Source organism: Theobroma cacao, chromosome 4 (assembly GCF_000208745.1).
Source record: "Theobroma cacao cultivar B97-61/B2 chromosome 4, Criollo_cocoa_genome_V2, whole genome shotgun sequence".
In the NCBI taxonomy this organism is placed as follows: domain Eukaryota; kingdom Viridiplantae; phylum Streptophyta; class Magnoliopsida; order Malvales; family Malvaceae; genus Theobroma; species Theobroma cacao.
Genome location: NC_030853.1, coordinates 22,553,972 through 22,572,704, shown reverse-complemented (window position 1 = coordinate 22,572,704; position 18,733 = coordinate 22,553,972). Strand labels below are relative to the sequence as shown.

The 18,733-nt window shown below is 32.7% G+C and overlaps 2 protein-coding genes across 3 annotated transcripts; both read left to right on the top strand.

The window, feature by feature from the left end:
• Nucleotides 3,244-6,357, top strand: LOC18602183 (acetyltransferase NSI). 2 transcript variants are annotated; one of them, XM_007033408.2, is made up of 8 exons: nt 3,244-3,589; nt 3,684-3,775; nt 4,021-4,081; nt 4,485-4,668; nt 4,831-4,930; nt 5,058-5,158; nt 5,715-5,808; nt 5,972-6,357. In XM_007033408.2, the coding sequence occupies exons 1-8, from the start codon at nt 3,555-3,557 to the stop codon at nt 6,049-6,051; spliced, it is 747 nt and encodes a 248-aa protein (XP_007033470.2). In that variant the 5' UTR covers nt 3,244-3,554; the 3' UTR covers nt 6,052-6,357. The 2 variants fall into 2 exon arrangements, with proteins under 2 accessions (XP_007033470.2, XP_007033471.2); XM_007033409.2 differs by lacking the exon at nt 4,831-4,930 and having other exon boundaries at nt 3,302-3,589; nt 5,033-5,158.
• On the top strand, nt 6,588-18,564 carry LOC18602182 (probable LRR receptor-like serine/threonine-protein kinase At5g37450). Its single transcript, XM_018119895.1, has 21 exons — nt 6,588-7,521; nt 9,105-9,195; nt 9,337-9,484; nt 10,120-10,191; nt 10,333-10,404; nt 11,532-11,675; nt 11,766-11,837; nt 11,921-11,992; nt 12,536-12,610; nt 12,825-12,893; nt 13,152-13,220; nt 13,389-13,460; nt 13,648-13,734; nt 13,942-14,010; nt 14,161-14,678; nt 15,521-15,679; nt 15,795-16,078; nt 16,597-16,648; nt 17,048-17,295; nt 17,566-17,700; nt 18,005-18,564. Exons 1-21 carry the CDS (start codon nt 7,519-7,521, stop codon nt 18,353-18,355), a joined length of 2,862 nt encoding a protein of 953 aa, XP_017975384.1. The 5' UTR covers nt 6,588-7,518; the 3' UTR covers nt 18,356-18,564.

Sequence of the window (18,733 nt, the reverse complement as noted above, 5' to 3'; positions counted from 1 at the left end):
CACGTGACAAAGTTTCCATGCTTACGATACCTCTCCTACCATATTTCAATTTGCTTGTTACTTATTACCCATAATAAAATAATGAAGCCCCTCTCTTAATCCTACTTCCTATTATTATTATCATCTAATCCATATTTTAATAAATCTCTTTATATGTTAATTTTTTACCGGTTGAGGATTTTATTTAAAATGATAATATCGAACATGAAAATCATAAGTTCGACATTATCATAATTCTTATTTTATATACGGGAGAAGATTACTTTATTTTTATCCAAATCAAATCTTATAAGTTTAATATTATCATAATTTATTTTTAATTTTATATAACGGGGAGAGAATTACTTTTCAAATTTAATATTTATATCCAAATTAAATCTCAAAAGTTTAATGTTATCATAAATTTTATTTTATTTAATGGGAGATGATTACTATTCGATCCTAATATTTTTATCCAAATCTTACTTTAACTCTTTGTCAATACTTAATAATATAACTCTTTTATATGTAGAAATTGATTGTATAAAGTTGGTCAAGGGAAAGAGGAAAGGTTCCTGGAGGAGGAATAAAAACAGGTGAAAGGTTGAATGTCCACGTGGACCACATTGGATTAGCACGAGAATGGCAGTTTAGTAAATAGAACAAAAATCCATGACGAATTATGGAGGTCAAAAGAGAACGTAGGGAAATGAGGTGGTGGACTGATGCGACAGAAGTGGCACGGAACTCCATAAAGAGGCAATTATTAGGTACAAAGTACATTGCGTTTTTATTCCCTCAATTAGTTGTTCTATATTGCTATTTTATTTTTATTTATAATAAAAAAAATAAAATTCCAAATTGCAATATAAAAAAATCCTAATGATATTCGGTTGCTTTGTCCTTTTTCGTTGTCCAATAAAAAATCAACGATAATGAATAAAAGGTTTAAGTCTGTGAATAGGAAGGTTAGAATATTTATTATTCCCGTTTAATTATAAATGATAAATTTTTTATTTGACCTTTTAGGATACACATTATCCGTACTTAATAAATCTTTTATTGAATTTATAAATTGTCTATTTATAAAATTTATTTTGATTTTGTTAATTTAATTTTGATTAAAAAAATGCATAAAATAATTTTTATAATTTGTTATTAAATTAAAGTTGTGTAGGTTTTTTAGTGAGTACCTACTTTTTAACTAAATAAATGGGTTTCGTTTTTTTTTAAAAAAAATGGGATTGGGTTTTAATCTGTTTTTATTAAGGTATTGTTAATCAGGTTACAATAAGGTTATAGGTACTATATTTTAGGCTTAAACCCTAAAAAAAACTCTTGTATTATAGTCATTTATTCAATTAAGTTTTTTATCTTTTATTTTATTTAAATTTTGATTTAAGTTCAAACAAACATTTAACTTTAATACAAATATGATTGCTGTTAAACTTAATATTAATTGATTTTTTTTATTTACGTGACATATGATTTGATAAATTGATATGATAACATAAATTAAAATTTAGATATAATAAAAAAATAAGAAATTTAATTGAAAAATTTATCAAAATTACAATAACTTTTTAAATTTTATCTCATATTTTATAATTGAGTTTGGATATAGATATCTCAAAATTACAAATACTCCATGAGTTGTCATTCATACATATTTCTCAATAAATTATCAATACACAACTCGTCATCTTCCATCATATTTCAATTAATTAAAAAAAAAAAGTCAAACTAATCTTAAATTTTTAAACTTGAAATCAATATATTAGCTATTGTTTTTTCACTTAAATAATTCATCATATGATTAAACTATAGCTCACAATTTACATATAATCATGAAATTCTGTATCTTCAAGTCAATTAAAAATATAATTTTTTTAATAAAAATCTTATATGAGTATTTAAACATTGGTTTAATTACACTAATAAATACTTCTAAAATTAATCTCAAAGTAAAAAGCACAAAAAAAATCCATCATATCAATTTTAGACGTGGTGATTTGTATCCTGGTAGGAAAAGTTCATGAGTATTTAAATTGATATTAAGTGTTATTATTATAATTTAAATTAATGCGTTTTCCCCTTATTTTCCTTTTTCTTATGCATTGATTTTTACCTTTCTAAATTTCTTTTCTTATGTTGAATATTTATAATTATTGAATTGATTTTGCATTACCAAAATTTATTTAAATAATCATTGAATTGGTTCTCCAAATCCCACAATTCAACAATTCTATTCTAAATTTGGTTTATATTTGATAACCTTATGAATGTACAAAAATAAAAGTTAAAAAGTCTTTCAAATTAAATATTTTAAAATTATGAGTACGTAAATTTTATGGTTCTTAGTTTTTGAATTTATTTACTAATAAAGTGACAAAATTTAACTAACCAATAGTATATAAAATTTATATAACATTTTGTAATACTAAAAATACATCAAATATAAAACCATTTTAAATTTTTCCTTACTTCTAAACTAACATGACTCGTATTGGCCCAAACTTTAACTAAAATCCAAACTCGCGTACAGCATTAAACACCACATAAATCCTTACCTACACATTATTCCAACCCATATACACTAAACTATATTTAAACTTTTAATTATTTTTTCAAAAATAATTAACTCAATAATTAATACATCATTTATATTCAAAAAGTAACATACCAATCCTTTTTTAAATAAAATAAAAATTCTTCCTTTTTTATATATGTATATAAATAATATATAGATATAATTGTATATCATGATGTCATTACTCACAATTAAGAAAATTTAACTAAATAAAATATGTAACACTCGTACGCAGAGGCAGGCAGAGGGAAAGGGGTTAGTAAGGCCGTTGTCTCTCGAAAATTTAAAAAATTTATATTTTTTTATTTTGTTTTAAAATTTTATTTGTAATTTTTAAAAATTGTATAATTTTGTTTGTTCAAAAATTAAAATTGTCATTTTCAACTGTTGAAACTTAAAACCTTGACTTCATCACTATCTATACGTATACACTTTAAAAGGTACTCTACTTACTCGGTACGGATTAAAACAGCTTTGCCTTTTTTAAAAAAATATTTGATATGATATTTTTCTTCATTCAATTCGAAAATATCTTTATTCTCATCGGTTACCCGCTTGCCTCTTTCTCGAGAGGTACTTTAGTGTGGATCAAGTGTTGGTCGAATTCACTGTGATACCATTTTATCATGAAATGTTACTCTCCCTCTGAAAACCTAACTTGATAAAGCGTGCTGCTTTTACCTTTATAATCTTTTCAAGATTCCTGTATTTGTCATCTACTTCTTTTTAAGCCTTCGGCATGACAGCTGTAGGGGAATTCATATTCGGATAGGCGGGGGGCGTGAATGTAAAACTGAAAAACAAGGAGGAGAAAAGGTAAATTTGAAGAAATGTTGGCTGCTCTGCGAGAGCGAGTGGCCAGTAGTTGATATTTTTATTTGGCATTCGTGGTGTCTACGTCTCAATGAGAATGCAGACTCCTCGGCGAGGATAACCAGAAAGTATCCGAACTATCCACCACCAAAAACATAAACGGAAAAGGAAAATGCTTACTCACAACGTTGCTGCGCCGTCTTCTATGTAAGAACTCAAGGGCACCCCGTTCAAATGATTTTCAATTTTTTGTTTTTTGTTCTTGTTTTTGTTTGATGGGGTTTCATTTGTGCTTTTGCAGACGCCCAATTCTTTCCTACGATTGCCATTGCCAAGTATCTAATCAGTTGTTATTTCCTCTCAGTCCAAATCTAAATCCCGGGACTTGGAAGGGTATTTACTGTCTGCCCCATGACTGGTTTTCTTTTCTCTTTTGGTTCCAAGGGTTTTAAAGCTGCTTGTTTGATTTATATTAAGTTGACCGCTTGTTCCTTGTTGTGGTGGTCCTTTTTCTATTATTGGATTGTTGTACTTGTGAGTTGGCTTTTTAGTCTTTGTTAGAATTTTGTTGTACAAGAGCAAGACAAGATTGAATTATAACATACTTAGGATTTGAACTCGTGTTTTTGTTTTTGCAGCAAACAGAAAGCTTAAGGGATGTCGACTCAAGGCTAGCTTCTGGGAGTCCATTAGATCTGGGTACTTTGATTTGTTTGTTATTTTAGACCATAGACACTCACATGCATGTGTATGCTGAGATTGGTAATCTTACATTGTTGCCGTTCTCTCTGTTTCTGTGAACTTTCTGTTAAGTATTAAAGTTTTTCCGAAACATAGTTTGGGTTTTTGTCCCATCTAAATTTCATTCTGGCAATGAGGCCTTGTTCAGCGTAAGAGGGACTGGTTAAGTTCTTTGGACACCCTAGATTCTGTTCCCCATTCTTTTGTGTGTGCGTGCAAGTTCTCTTTTCAATTGTTAATTTTCCCTCTTCTTACAAGCGATTTTGTAGCTTAGTTTTACCATAGGACCAGTAGAAACAACACATTTGCCTTATTTCTCTAGTCTCATTGCAGAAAACTTCTGCTTTGCTTCTTGTCATAGGATTTTGAAGAACAACACAACACAAATAATTGAACCACCATCCACACTTGAAAAAGAGGAAGAACCATTGCCTGAAGAGTTTGTGCTTGTTGAAAAGTCTCAACCAGATGGAGAAGTTGAACAAATAATATTCTCTTCCGGAGGAGATGTGGATATCTATGAGCTTCAAGCCCTGTGTGATAAGGTAAGGATCTTTCTTAGCATGCATCCAGAAAATGCCTGACGGAGTATGTAAGCTGTTACACTGATTGCAATCTTATTGCTTTTAAGTTATGCTGTACTCTGCACCTTTATTGTAGAAGTCAAATTTATTAACACATGTAATGATAAAGTCATGTTTCAATAGGTTGGCTGGCCGAGGAGGCCATTGTCAAAACTAGCTGCAGCTTTAAAAAATAGTTACATGGTAGCCACATTGCATTCTGTTAGGAAATTGGCTAGTTCAGGTATGCAATTAATGTTGAAATGCCTGCTACTTAGTTGCAGTAATTCATGTAAATTTTTATTAACCATCTTTCTATTCCTAAAACTATTGATAAACATCTTAGTGTACTTGGGGAAGTTATTTGACAGAAGGGGACGAGCAAAAGAAGCTAATTGGCATGGCTCGTGCTACATCAGATCATGCATTCAATGCTACAATCTGGGATGTTCTTGTTGATCCTTGCTATCAGGTACTTGAGTATGGCATATATGATGATCTTGTATGTAAAGGTTATTTTCCTGAGAAGAAAGTTGTATATTTACAAACACAATAGATCAGGATAGATCCTCAAAAATCTCATTCTTAAATAGATAGTCTTTGTCAATAAACTGGATCTCTTTTAAAATCAGTATAAGGCATTTGTGCTTTCTGGTTGAGGAAAAAGGGTATCCACTTATTGCTGGAATATCTGACTGTGGCATGATTGTGCCCTTGACGTGTAAAACTAGAGAATTCAGCTGCTTAGGGTCAGGAAGGACCTAGGGAATAAGTAATAACCAAGTAGCAATATTTATTTAGATCAAGCAAAGTCTAGATTGAATAGGTCTTGATTATCCAAACAATGTTTTTTTAGTTTGTAGTTGGGATATTAAAAACCTTTTTCAATGCTTGGAGTGGGATCCATAGACTAAGTATTTGGAATTTCCCCTCCCTGATTAAAAAAATAATAAAACTGTGTGACTGACATATATAATTATTTCGTGCAATCTTCAATGTTGCTTTCTAATAGCACACATGCAATGCAGGGCCAAGGCCTTGGTAAGGCCATGGTTGAAAAGCTGATAAGGACTCTTCTACAGAGGGATATTGGTAATATAACACTTTTCGCAGATAGTCAAGGTATCGCGCCCTTTATATTTAAGTTTTTGCCATGAAATTAAACTCCAATCTGAAAGATTAAAACAGATTCACTCTTCCATTACTGCTGCAAAATTATGTCATATGTGTATATGTATATAACTTGTTGAATTTTTTCAAATAATTTTGTTATACTTGATCGCAGTTGTGGAGTTTTATCGGAATTTAGGTTTTGAACCTGATCCAGAAGGCATTAAGGGTATGTTTTGGTATCCAAGGTATTAATTGCATTTTCAATGAGGAAAAGAATCAGTTCTTACTTCAACAAGGGCAGATTTGTTTGTGTGCTTTCATCACATTGGTTCATCTATTATCAGACTTCAGAGGAGCTTGGGACATTAGAGGAGGGTGTCTGTATGTAAGTCAAGTATTAATCATACATTTGTCATTGTAACACTGAATGCCAATACTTTTTTGTTTCTAAATGATTCATTTGTTATGGATTTGCAAAACAAATTATATCAGGGGGCATTTTTATCTAGTCTCTGTCACTCACTATTGGACCAACTGAATAGATCAGGGGTTTTTTTATCTTTTAAAGCCTGAAAATGCATGAATTCAAAGGGTGATTCACGCAAGTGGCGTAACTGTTGGTTTGAGGTGTCTGATTACAACTCAATGACATTCTTGCTGTATGAAGTTCTGTTGCTTGTCAACTGGTTGCAAGGATACTGTGCTTCTAAATTCAAATTATTCAATGTCAACAAAGAAATGGTGGCAATAAATATATATATTTATATATTTCTTTTGTTGACATTTGAATAATTTGCATTTAAAAGCACATTATGCTGTTGCTATCTCATAGCCAAATTGTATTACTGCAGCTACCCTTTCATGCATTATGTGGTAGTGTGGTCAATTTTACCATCAAATTATGTGGAGCAGTAATAGCTAAGACTGCCTTAAAAGAGTGAAATTAAGAAAACAAGGAACAACTTGTTTGCTCTTGATTTTGCTAATGGTAAAAATTGTCAACGAAATTAGGTGATGAGTGTTTCTTAACAAAATTTTTTCTTGGGTAGACTTCATTTACTCATTCAATTTGGAAGTGTAGAGTTTTGTTAATTATATGGTGCATATTTACTGTGTCAATGGAGTTTGTTTGACCTTCACTCTACCCATTTAAGTATATTGTAATAGAAAAAAATTGGAGGTTGTTCCAAGCTAGAACTGACCCAGGGACAGGACATACGTGTGGGTTTTAACTTCCCAAGTTGTCGAATGAACGGACATTGAAAATTGCAAGTAACTGTTCATAGCACTTCAAGGTAGTTTACGCTTATTGGCTGTAGGAAGACGCCAAAGATTGTTGCAATATATGTACGAAGAAGTATTCCTTTGTTTATGATGATGACGTGGTTGTCTTATTGCCATTGAATTGATACTTGACATTTGGAATTGGTATAGGATCAGATAAGGAATGAATGGGAAAGTCTACTTTCCCTTTGTTTTTTAGTAAACGCCCCCTTCTTGATTACACAAATAGGATGGAAATGGACAGGATTGAACTGCCTCTTCGACTTCAACCGACAGATGCGTGGCTGAATCTGTGTTCCGGCTTCTGGCTATGAATATCTGGCAATTCATCTCTGATCGTTCAGCGTTTAGGGATAACCTTTGCCAATCTCTTCAACTCCAGTTTTTCCTCATGATTATTACGACTTTCGAGTGTTGAATTGCGCCTTTCTAGATATGGTAATTTTGTATACAACACCACACCAGCACCACATGGATTTAAACTAGTTTGGTTTAAGTTCATCGTGTTTTGTATATTAATCGTGTCGATACGTTTAAAACATAAATAAATCGTATTTTAATCATATCAAACTCGCTTAATTCGTTTAAGATGTGTCTAAAATTGTGATCTATATAACTTGTGATTCATTATTATCCATTTATGTAGTCATGTTCACTTGTCGTGTAATGACTCATTTATTATTTATTTATTTAGTCATGTTCACGTGTCGTATAGATAATTTTTACTATATATTAAGTTTCATTTATTAATCTATATAAATAAGAATATTTTTATGATTAATTAGATTTATTGATGTTAAATTTTATTATATTTGATATTTAGTGTGATATTTGTAATTTTTTATTATAAATTTAAATACTAAAATTATATTTTGATTGTCCATATCTTAATTTAATTGTTTTAAATGTATTAATTGTATCAATTATGTAAACAAGTTATAAATAATATAAATTTTAATTACATTAATCGTATCATATAAAATTTAACACGATACATCTAATAAATATATTAATTATATTGTGTCGTCTTATATATTTATTAAATGTATCTGTGTTTAGACATAAATATTAATATTTTATATTTACACGATATGATTAAAACATGAAAACATGAATTATCTCGTTTACTTGCTCTCTACTTTCCTAAAATTAAGGAAAGACGGCAGGAAAAAAAAAAAAAAGCAAAGCAGTAACAAGTTGACTTATTGCAAAGTTTCTTTATTATACACATTCTTGTTGGAAAAAATAAAATATCAAGTATAAGCGTCACGAGGAAGGGTTGAAGTAAAGGATTTGCACTTGAAGAAATTAACCTTTCTCTATCCTATTAGCTTTTTTAAGCTTGAAAGGACGAAGTCCTTGTGCTTGAAAGCCACATTTAAATCTTAAAATTCCCAACTTGGACAGTGCCATTTTACCTACTCTTTTTTGACCTGATATTTCACAAGAATGTTCTCAGCTAGCATTGTACTTGTACTGAGCCAATCGTCCTTTCTGACCTTCGCTAGTCATAGGATGTTCCCATCCAAAAATGCTTCTCTCCCTCATTTTATACCCACTTGTCAGCATAAACTAACTGCCAAACTCCTCTTGAACTAGAACCTGCTTTACATCTTTGCCTTCGCATTGTATCAAGGTTTAACTTTCATCATTCTTGTAGCTCGTTAATGTATCTATATGTTGCTCAGTTTGTTCTTTTTGTTTTTCCCTAACATTTTTATGTGTAAATAATGCTAGCTCTTGCATGCATTAACACTGTCTTGTTGTGGTTCCTAGAAAGAATGGCATGCATTATACACTTTATTTTGCTATTCTGCTGTTATATTTGCTGTGCTAAGTTTGTTTTGTTCCTTTTTTTTTTCTTTTAAATTATTACACCAATATAATGTATGTGTCGTTTTGAATTGTTTTATGAAGTAATTTATTGAATTTTTTTCTTCATATAGATTTTAATGAGCTTCTTTTCATTACAGTTGTACTGATCATAAGAATGTTTTGTGTTGATCATGTATGTTTGACAGATGGCAAAGGCGATACTAAATATTGTTGTTGTTCTTGTTTCATGTTGCTTTGCTCTTCTTGCTTCAGGACAGCTTACTTATCCATCGGACGGTTAGTTTTGTTTTGGTTTAAATTCTTTGATTGTGCTCCGTTCATAAGCAAAAGAATTATGACAAATTCTAGAGACAATTTGGTTCTTCATCTTGTTGTGGTGTTAATCATTTTTTAATGATTGTTTGTGTTGAATTACAGCTGATGCACTGAATGCTATTCGGCGTAAACTCAAAGATCCAGGAAAAACTCTCAGACGTTGGAAAAAAGGTGATCCATGTGAGTCAAACTGGACCGGGGTAATCTGCACCACGAATCAAGATGATGGTTATTTCCATGTTCAAGAATTGTACGCTTATTCATCTATTCACTGATTGCTCGCTGATTACTCTGATTTATTTTTATGTCTAACTTTGGTTCTTATAAGTTCGTCTTTGAAATGTTATGTCTACGTTATCAGACTTATGATTGTTTTGCAATATCCTTGTTGAACTGTGCACTTGATTGAAGAGTGAAGATGTTTATCCTGGATACAAGACAACAACTTTTATTGTGGGAGTTAATAATCTCAAAATTGAATGATTTCTTGGATGTTGCATTTTTCTCCTCACTCTGTCACTTTCATGTTTTTTTTTTGTTATAAGACGTAATTTTTTTTCTATGAATATGCACCTGAAGTGGCTAAGGTGATCGATCCACAAAGTCCATTCTTTTTAACAGTAGAAGAATCAGAGAGTGATGTCAGTAGACTTAATTGGCCTCTGGAACTGTTCTTCTGCACTAATTTTTGAGCTAGTATTCTTTACATCACTAGTGGGAAATGATTCCCATGGGTTTGATTCTTCACTGGCGGTGGTTGACGATGATAATCTTAACATTAAAGAAATGATAGAGACTTAGGATGGTATGTTTTAGTGATACATCTTTCAAAACTATATCAGGGTAATATTTTTCTATTTTTGCCTGGTTTCTCCTGTTATGCAGGCGGATGCTAAATTTGAATCTTTCTGGAACACTTGCTCCTGAACTTGGCCAACTATCTAATTTGACTCTTTTGTAAGTGGTATCAGGTCAATTATCTTCTAGGTTGATCTTGGTGGGGATATTAAGTCTTCATCCTTGTCTTTCATTGAGCTATTGTCAAATTCTTGCTTCATCATCAATAACTTATTGCTTCTGTTCGTTCCTTTTGAGCAGGAATTTTATATGGAACAATATTACTGGCAGCATACCAAAGGAGATAGGCAATATAAAATCTTTGAAATTCCTGTAAGTAATTCATATTCAGAAAGTAACAAAAGGATGTTTTTCTTACCAAAAACTTTATCAATGGTATTTCTTCCTTGCAACCTGCTTGACAAATTTCTAGCTTGTTCACTTGTTCTGTAGATTGGAAAGAAATTTTGTGCTTAGCAAGACAAAATGCTTCTAGTGTCAAAACATGTATAAAGGCAGGTTTATATGTTTGGGATGCCAGATATTTCTTTTTTCCGATAAGATACAAACATAATGATTTATAATCAGTTAATGGATAGTAGAATTTATAGATTAACTTCATATCTCCCTGTACAAGTTGAAGGCTATAATGCATGATGCACAAATATTGGCAAATGGGAATGCTTATATCAACCACATTTGGAGAGTAAGAAACTGCATGCTTCATCAACATTCTTGTCTGATTGATACTAAAGCTTTTCAGCTAATAGTTAATTCTGTTAGGTGTAAAGCTTCTGGTTTCAAGTGGATCGCAGATTCTCCTGGGAAATTAGTCAGCATTTTTTTGGTTCTTAGATAGTTTTTGTTTCTGTGTTTTAGTAGTTGTTTGCGAGTTGTTCTGCAGTTGCAGGTCTCCCTGCTTTGGTATTGGTTAATGGAATTATTTCTTTTATCCAAAAAAAGAAAAAAGAGGGTGCTGGCAGATGGTGACTGGTATGAATTATATGGTTGATTAGAATACCATAGACTTTATCCGCTACCATTTCTAAAAATCATAACTCAAGCACATAATGACACTGTGGCTTAGGCTAATGAGGAACACTACTTTCAAAAACTAGCTGGCATTTTTCTTTATGAGGCATCAGCATTCTTCTGTAAGTTTAATACTACAGTATGAGCCTTGTCTTCTATTCTTAAATATTCTTAAAAAATTTTATTATGTGCAAGTAAATTCATATGTAATTCTGTGAATTCATCTATCATCTGATTGGAGATAGATATGGTTACATAATCACTGGGAAATGGTTCTTGATTTGCTTCTCTCTCTTTTGTTTTCTTCTAGTTTTTTCCTTCTAATTTTGATACATTGTAAGAACAGAGCAAGATATTTCTTGTTAAAAATATGACAATTTTTCAAGTAAGTGATTGCAGAAAGCTTACAAGACTACTCGTGGTTGCAGGCTTTTGAGTGGAAATCACCTTTCTGGATCTTTACCCGACGAGCTTGGTTATCTGCCTAACTTACTAATGTTGCAGGTGGATTTGAATCAGATATCAGGAACACTGCCCAAATCTTTTGTAAATCTAGTCAGCTGCAGGCACTTGTGAGTAGATAATACTAAAGTAAATACATTTTTATTAGGAAGTAATTGCATTAATAATCTTTTATCTTTTATGCATTTTGTTAACTGCAGTCACATGAACAACAACTCAATTAGTGGTCAGATTCCATCAGAGCTCTCCACCATGCCTGAACTTCTACACTTGTAAGCTCAGTAATAATTCAATGGCATTACAGATGTTATTTTTAACAGAATAACATCAGAGATTTATATCCATGGATGTGCAGCCTGTTGGACAATAATAACTTATCAGGGTATCTACCGTCAGAATATTCACAGATGCGAAGCTTGAAAATACTGTATGTATGCTTTTCCTTTTAAGTATTCTTAAAAACTTTTTTTAAAAAAAGTATTCTTATCTTTAACTTCAATTAGATTTTCTCGTTTACCAGTGTTAAAAATATCAACGTTTTGAGTGCTGGTCCCTGAGCAATTTCTTTAGGATCTTGCTGCTAATGAATGAAGCATATCAGCAATTTAGTTCAAAATTAACTAATATCATGTAAATACAAAGTACAAGAAGAATAATTTTTTTTTTGTTTGTTGGGAGAAGAAATCAAGTACTATTGCTATATCTATCCTATTTGCCTTTGATACATCCAAATGAACTAATGACCTTGATGCAATGAAGCATCTCTATTGATGACCATTTTCTTGTAAAATGAGTTAACCTGTGAAATTTTACTAAACATTAGTTGACTGCTGATTGAACAGCTTCATCATCTGGTGTGACACAATTTTTCCTAAAGTTCTTCCGTCTTTTTGCTGTCTTTTGAAATAATTATGGTTTCCTTCAATGGAATTATGATTAATTCTCATACTACTGTTTCCTTTTATTGCAGCCAACTTGATAATAACAATTTTGGTGGAACTGAGATTCCTGCTTCTTACAGCAACATGTCCAAGCTGGTGAAACTGTCAGCTTCTCTCTCCCTCTCTATTGATTTCAGTTTATTCAGGGTTTCCTATCAAAGCATACCATCAAACATGTTTTTCAGATAGGGGAAAAGTACATCAAGATTAGTCAAATGTTAGAGTTGTAGCGTGGGCTTTTACAGTCCCTCTTTTTAAATTTATGATGTCTCCAAACTGCTAAATTTCTGTGTTATTTTATTCCATTCATCTCAACAGAAGTCTTAGGAACTGCAACTTGCAAGGAGCTATTCCTGATTTCAGTAGTATTCAACCACTTCGTTATCTGTAAGTGTTTGAGCATTTTTAAGAGTGTTCTAATTGCTTTCTTTTGTAACATGTCTACTTGTGTGTTGATACATTTACCAATGCCACTGTTCTATTGTTGAAATAAAGCTAGTCATATTGAAATACTGCTAATTTGTACACTTGACCTTTGATATTGATGTTGCTTTGTATGCATGATGATTTAAACAAGTTAAGCAACGTTTTCCCAGATTACCAAATTTGAGTATATCTCAATTTTTTATGTTGTTCATATTACAGTGATCTGAGCCATAACCACCTTACTGGAGGGATACCAACAAATAAGCTTTCTGATAACATCACAACTATGTAAGGGTTGTTGATATACAAAGTCACTAAAACTCAATTCTCTCTCTCTCTCTCTCTCTGACATATGCACACACAAACAAATTTTAGTTGCTGGTACCATTTACAAATTTTCTTTTTCATTTATATGATAAAATGAGTCATCATCGTTTTTGTTCTTTAAATGTGCAGTGATCTATCCTACAATTTGCTGAATGGATCTATCCCTTCAAACTTTTCAGGCCTTCCTCATCTTCAGAGATTGTAAGAAGTACTCTTCAGTTTTTACTTCCAATTTCCTTCACAAGAATTTCATATAACTTGTTTCAGCAATGTTGATTGGATTATTTTATTGTGGTTTTCAAAAATATTTGAGAAATTTACTCATATCTTATTGAAATTGAATGATAGTACGACAAACTGACTTAATGAAGCTTGCCTTGTGTGGCAGGTCACTAGAAAACAATTTGTTAAGTGGAGATGTTCCCTCTACTGTTTGGCAAAATGTGAATTTTACTGCTGCAGCAAGACTTATCATGTAAGTCATTGGGGCAGAATGCCATCATTTTCAGCTGCATTTATTGGAAAAGTTTTCTTGAAGAAATAGCAAAGCAGGATATTGTTGAGAGATATATGACATCTTTTGCTATTGTGATTAAGTATATCCAGCATGGTGGCTGACTTGCTGGACCTGCCAAGTTCATGTGCACATACCTGATCCTCTCTGCATATGCTTTACTTGCAGAGATTTCCAGAACAATTCACTTTCAAATATTTCAGGCAGTATAAATCCTCCTTCAAATGTTACAATTAGGTGAGCCTGGTTTTAAAGAGTACATGTAATGTGTTTGTTTCTGTTTTTGTTTTTAGTTTTCTGGATATGTAAAAGTATGTATTATACTTATGTAACATAACAACTGCAAATACTTTGATAATCTCTGATTAGTGCTTCCTGGATTGTTAGGCTTGAGGGCAATCCTGTCTGTAACATAGCAAATCAACTAAACATAGCCCAATTCTGTGGAATTACAACTGGAGATGATGATTTTGCACCTGGAAGCTCAAGTAACTCTAATAACAGCTGCCCACCTCAATCCTGTCCTCTAAGTGAAAACTTTGAATATGTCCCAGAATCTCCTCTATATTGCTTCTGTGCTGCACCTCTTGGAGTTGGGTTACGTTTAAGAAGTCCTACCATATCAGATTTTCGTCCATATACCAATCCATATAGGTTGTACATAACAGCCAGTCTTGGCTTGGATCTTTATCAACTAGTTGTTGACTCATTTATATGGCAAAAGGGTCCTAGGCTACAGCTGTATTTAAAAATTTTCCCTCAATCTAGCAATACTACTGCTAAATTCAATGATAGTGAGATCCAACGAATCAGAGACATGATTGCTACCTTTGCAATTCCTTCGAATGACACCTTTGGTCCATATGAGCTGCTCAACTTTACACTCCTCAGACCTTATTCTAATGGTACTGTCTCTTTCTTTCCTTGTTCTTTTCCTTTTTCAACCATGCATCTTTTTCATTTAGCAATTACAGTTTAATTTCATTTTTTGAGATCTAACTGAGACTGTTAATAATTGTCATAAATGTGCCCTTTTCTTTTTCATTTTTCTTTAAACAAAAACATCTTATCAAACCTGTTTTTCCCTTGCTGTTACCAAAAAAAAAAAAGAAAGAGAAACAGAAAACAAGAGGCATAAAGATACCATAACTATCAAAAACACATTCACTTCGTACTAATATGATCATGTATTGCAAATCCAATATGTTCTTTATCATTTGAAGATAGCACATTCCATACAACAGGAGAACGTTTTGGCTACCTACCTTTCTCTATAAATCTCAACTAAGAAATGAGGAGTCTTTTATAGGAGGTTTTGCATGTTTTCTACTTTCTCATATAAATTAGTATAGAAAGAACAAGGATCCTCTTATCAGGGTCTTACCTATTCATTAGTACTCTCCATGTAAATCTTTTTTATTATTATCTTAAAGATACAAATATAAGATTCCCTTCAGCAAGAAAAACTTGGGCTAGGGAAAAATCATGAATAGAAAAGAAAAAGAAAACAAAACAGAAAGTAGAAAATGAAGTCAGAAACCTTTTCAATGAACATTATGCATGTTGATTTGTTACTCTACTTTTGGCATGTGAGTAAATCCTTTTGTCTTTTGTTCTTCCCTTCCCAGTGCTAATCCTCTGATTAATAGTCTAGTAGATTCTATGTGTTGGACAAGGTGCTCCAGTAGTTTTCAAGTATTCTGCATTTCTTTAGTGGAAATTTGCTTACCGATTATTGTTATTTCAGTTGAACTCCAGCCTCTGGAATCAGGACTAAGTAAAGGTGCCCTAATCGGAATAATCTTAGGGGCCATATTCTCTGTAGTAGCAATATGTTTGGCCATTATGGTCCTCTTCTACAAAAGGCGCACTCAATCCCGGCGTGAAGTGTTAAAAAAACAGTCAAGTAAGTCCACATATAATATCTCATCTGCCGTGGCTATCATCTCTTGCCATATATAAAGGCAATGATCATTCTAAAATTAATCCTCCTCCTTGTTCCTTTTTTATTCCCACTGCAGTTGCTAAGGTTCCAATCAGAACTGAAAGTGTTAAGGAATTCAGCTTTGTAGAACTTGAAGCAGGTACAAGCGGATTCTCTGACACCACTCAAGTTGGTCGAGGAGGCTATGGAAAGGTTTACAGAGGCATTTTGGCTAATGGAACAGTAGTAGCAATAAAGCGTGCCCAACAAGGATCTTTGCAGGGTCAAATAGAGTTCATAACTGAAATAGAACTGTTGTCACGGTTACATCATCGGAACCTGGTTTCTTTGGTTGGATATTGTAGCGAACAAGGCGAGCAGGTGCAGTCACTGCAGTCCCTTCCATTTCTTGGAAGAGCATGACATAACAAATTAATACAACAGAATACAAAGGGAAACAAAGATTTAACAAGAGAGGGAAAAAAAAGGGAAAACCAGTCACAGAAAATCATGGGAAAAGCCCATGCATAAATAGCTAACCCATGGAATTTCACTTGAGCTATCACCAATGCCTCTCATAAATGTAGAATAATCTTGCTGCATACTTGCTCATATACTATTGTCGACTATGTTGACTAATTTTTAACTGGATAAATCTATTATGTTTTACATTTCAAGGCTGCAAATATTCCCTACAGATCCTCTTAATGCTGCTTCAATCGTATTGACTGATTATGCAAGTTATACATTATACTGAATTTATTGTGCAGTTGTACTAAAAGATACCAATTCAGCTTAAGTCAGATGCATTTACAACAAATAGCAACCTTCTCAAAATACCTGATATCTGCATCAAAATAAATATATAGATAGATAATGCTTGGCTTTTTTCTTTGCAGATGTTAGTGTATGAGTTTATGCCCAATGGTTCTCTCCATGATCTTCTCTCAGGTAAATTTCTCATGTTCTATCTCATATTAAGGGCATATATAGTTGTGTGATGGTTTGAATTATGCTATTTGGATCAGCAATGAAAATTTAATGGGATACAAACTTTTACCCCACAAGTGGATTTTAGAATAAAACTGCATGCTAAATACAGCAATACCTTTTCTTTTGGTTAAACTGTACAGGTGGATTCTTTCAAATGTATAATGCTTTATCTTCTTCTTCTTGTTGTTGTTTTAATTTCTGAAAATTCCTGATAATTTTCCCAATTGTACATGCTGTTTGACTTCAGCTTGATATTTGTCTGGTACCTTCAAGCTGAAAACCTTTCCAGTTCAGTGATTTTAACTGTTGCCGTATATTGCTGCAAAATTTTACATTGTTTTATGTGCAACATCACAGATAGATACAGAGATACCTTGAGTTTCCCTCTGCGATTGCGTATTGCATTGGGTTCAGCCAAAGGCATCCTCTACCTTCATAATGAAGCTGACCCACCAATAATTCATCGGGATATTAAGGCAAACAACATATTGCTGGACTTCAAGTTTAATCCTAAAGTTTCTGATTTTGGAATCTCAAGGCTTGCACCAGTGCCAGATGCTGAAGGAGCTTCAGCTCATGTATCCACAGTTGTGAAAGGCACACCAGTAAGAACTTTGTGATAATATCACATTCCCCACAAGCAAACTAGCATAAATTTGTAAAGATATACATATCCAGGAGTGTTTGAATGCTATGTATTCGACTGCTTAGTAAAGATAAAATTATATTTTGTGAACATAAATTTTTGAAATATTAAAGCCATCATTTGATGCATGAGATCTTGCTTGCAGTCAAATATTTATGCTGCTTTGTTGGCTAATTATTTCCTTGCAATATTATAATGAAGTTCACTTCCATTTTGTTTTCCTGTACAGGGCTACCTGGATCCAGAATATTTCTTGACTCACAAGTTGACAGAGAAAAGTGATGTCTATAGCCTTGGAATAGTGTTTCTGGAACTTTTGACAGGGATGCAGCCTATCTCTCATGGGAGAAACATTGTCCGAGAGGTAAATCACTTCCTGCAAATATGGGATTGATTTTGGTGATTGAGTTTTGTAACATTTTCAGAGAATTAATTTAAAATGCCTCCTAGAAACATCTTTTCCCTTGTCTGATTCTTTCTCTTAATTCATCTCAACATTCTTAATGGAACAACATAGTTACAAACACTGTGATGCGACTCATTATTGCTTAAAACTCTACATTCTAATAAGTAGAAAATCTTCTCCTCTGCTGAATCATTGATAAATAAACATATCGAGACTTCTTTTATCAAATAATAACACCTTTCCAGTAAAACATCTACTGCAGGTTTATGGAGCTTGTCAATCCGGACTGATGTTTTCCATCATAGACCAGAGCATGGGTTCATACCCTTCTGAGTGCACCAAGAAATTTATGGCACTGGCCCTGAAGTGTTGCCAGGATGATCCCAAGGAACGACCAACGATGTTGGAAGTTGTGAGAGAGTTAGAGAACTTATGTTCAGTGCTTCCGGAGTCGGATTTGATTCCAACAGGGTCAGATGCCTCCTCTGCAGGCAGAATGTCAGCAGGGTATGCCTCATCGCCTCTCTACTCTGGCAGGAATTCCCAAGGGACCACCGAAATCTTAGGAAGTGAACTTATTAGCGGTGTAATCCCCACCATCAGGCCTCGCTGATGCCTGCCATGCCACCAGACCCTTATTTACTCAACACATGAATCAGATGTGCTCTTATCAGTTAATCCTGAAGAAAATTCGTGTTGAAGGCTGTTTATTACCCCCTGTTTACTTGTCTTTACGGCTTTGTTTTCACGTGAGAAACGGAAACTAGATAACTATGTATATTATAAATAAAATAAATATGTATATATTGAAATTGTGCATTTCATCTTTGTATATGTTTAATTTTAAATATTATTTTATGGTATAAAAATAACGTGGAACAATCATGTCACAAAGAGAAATTAAAAATAACTCATAAAGAGTAACAAGATTTATCGAGTTATATCTTTATTTTTTTTAAAAAAATACATATAAATATATTATTAAGTATTA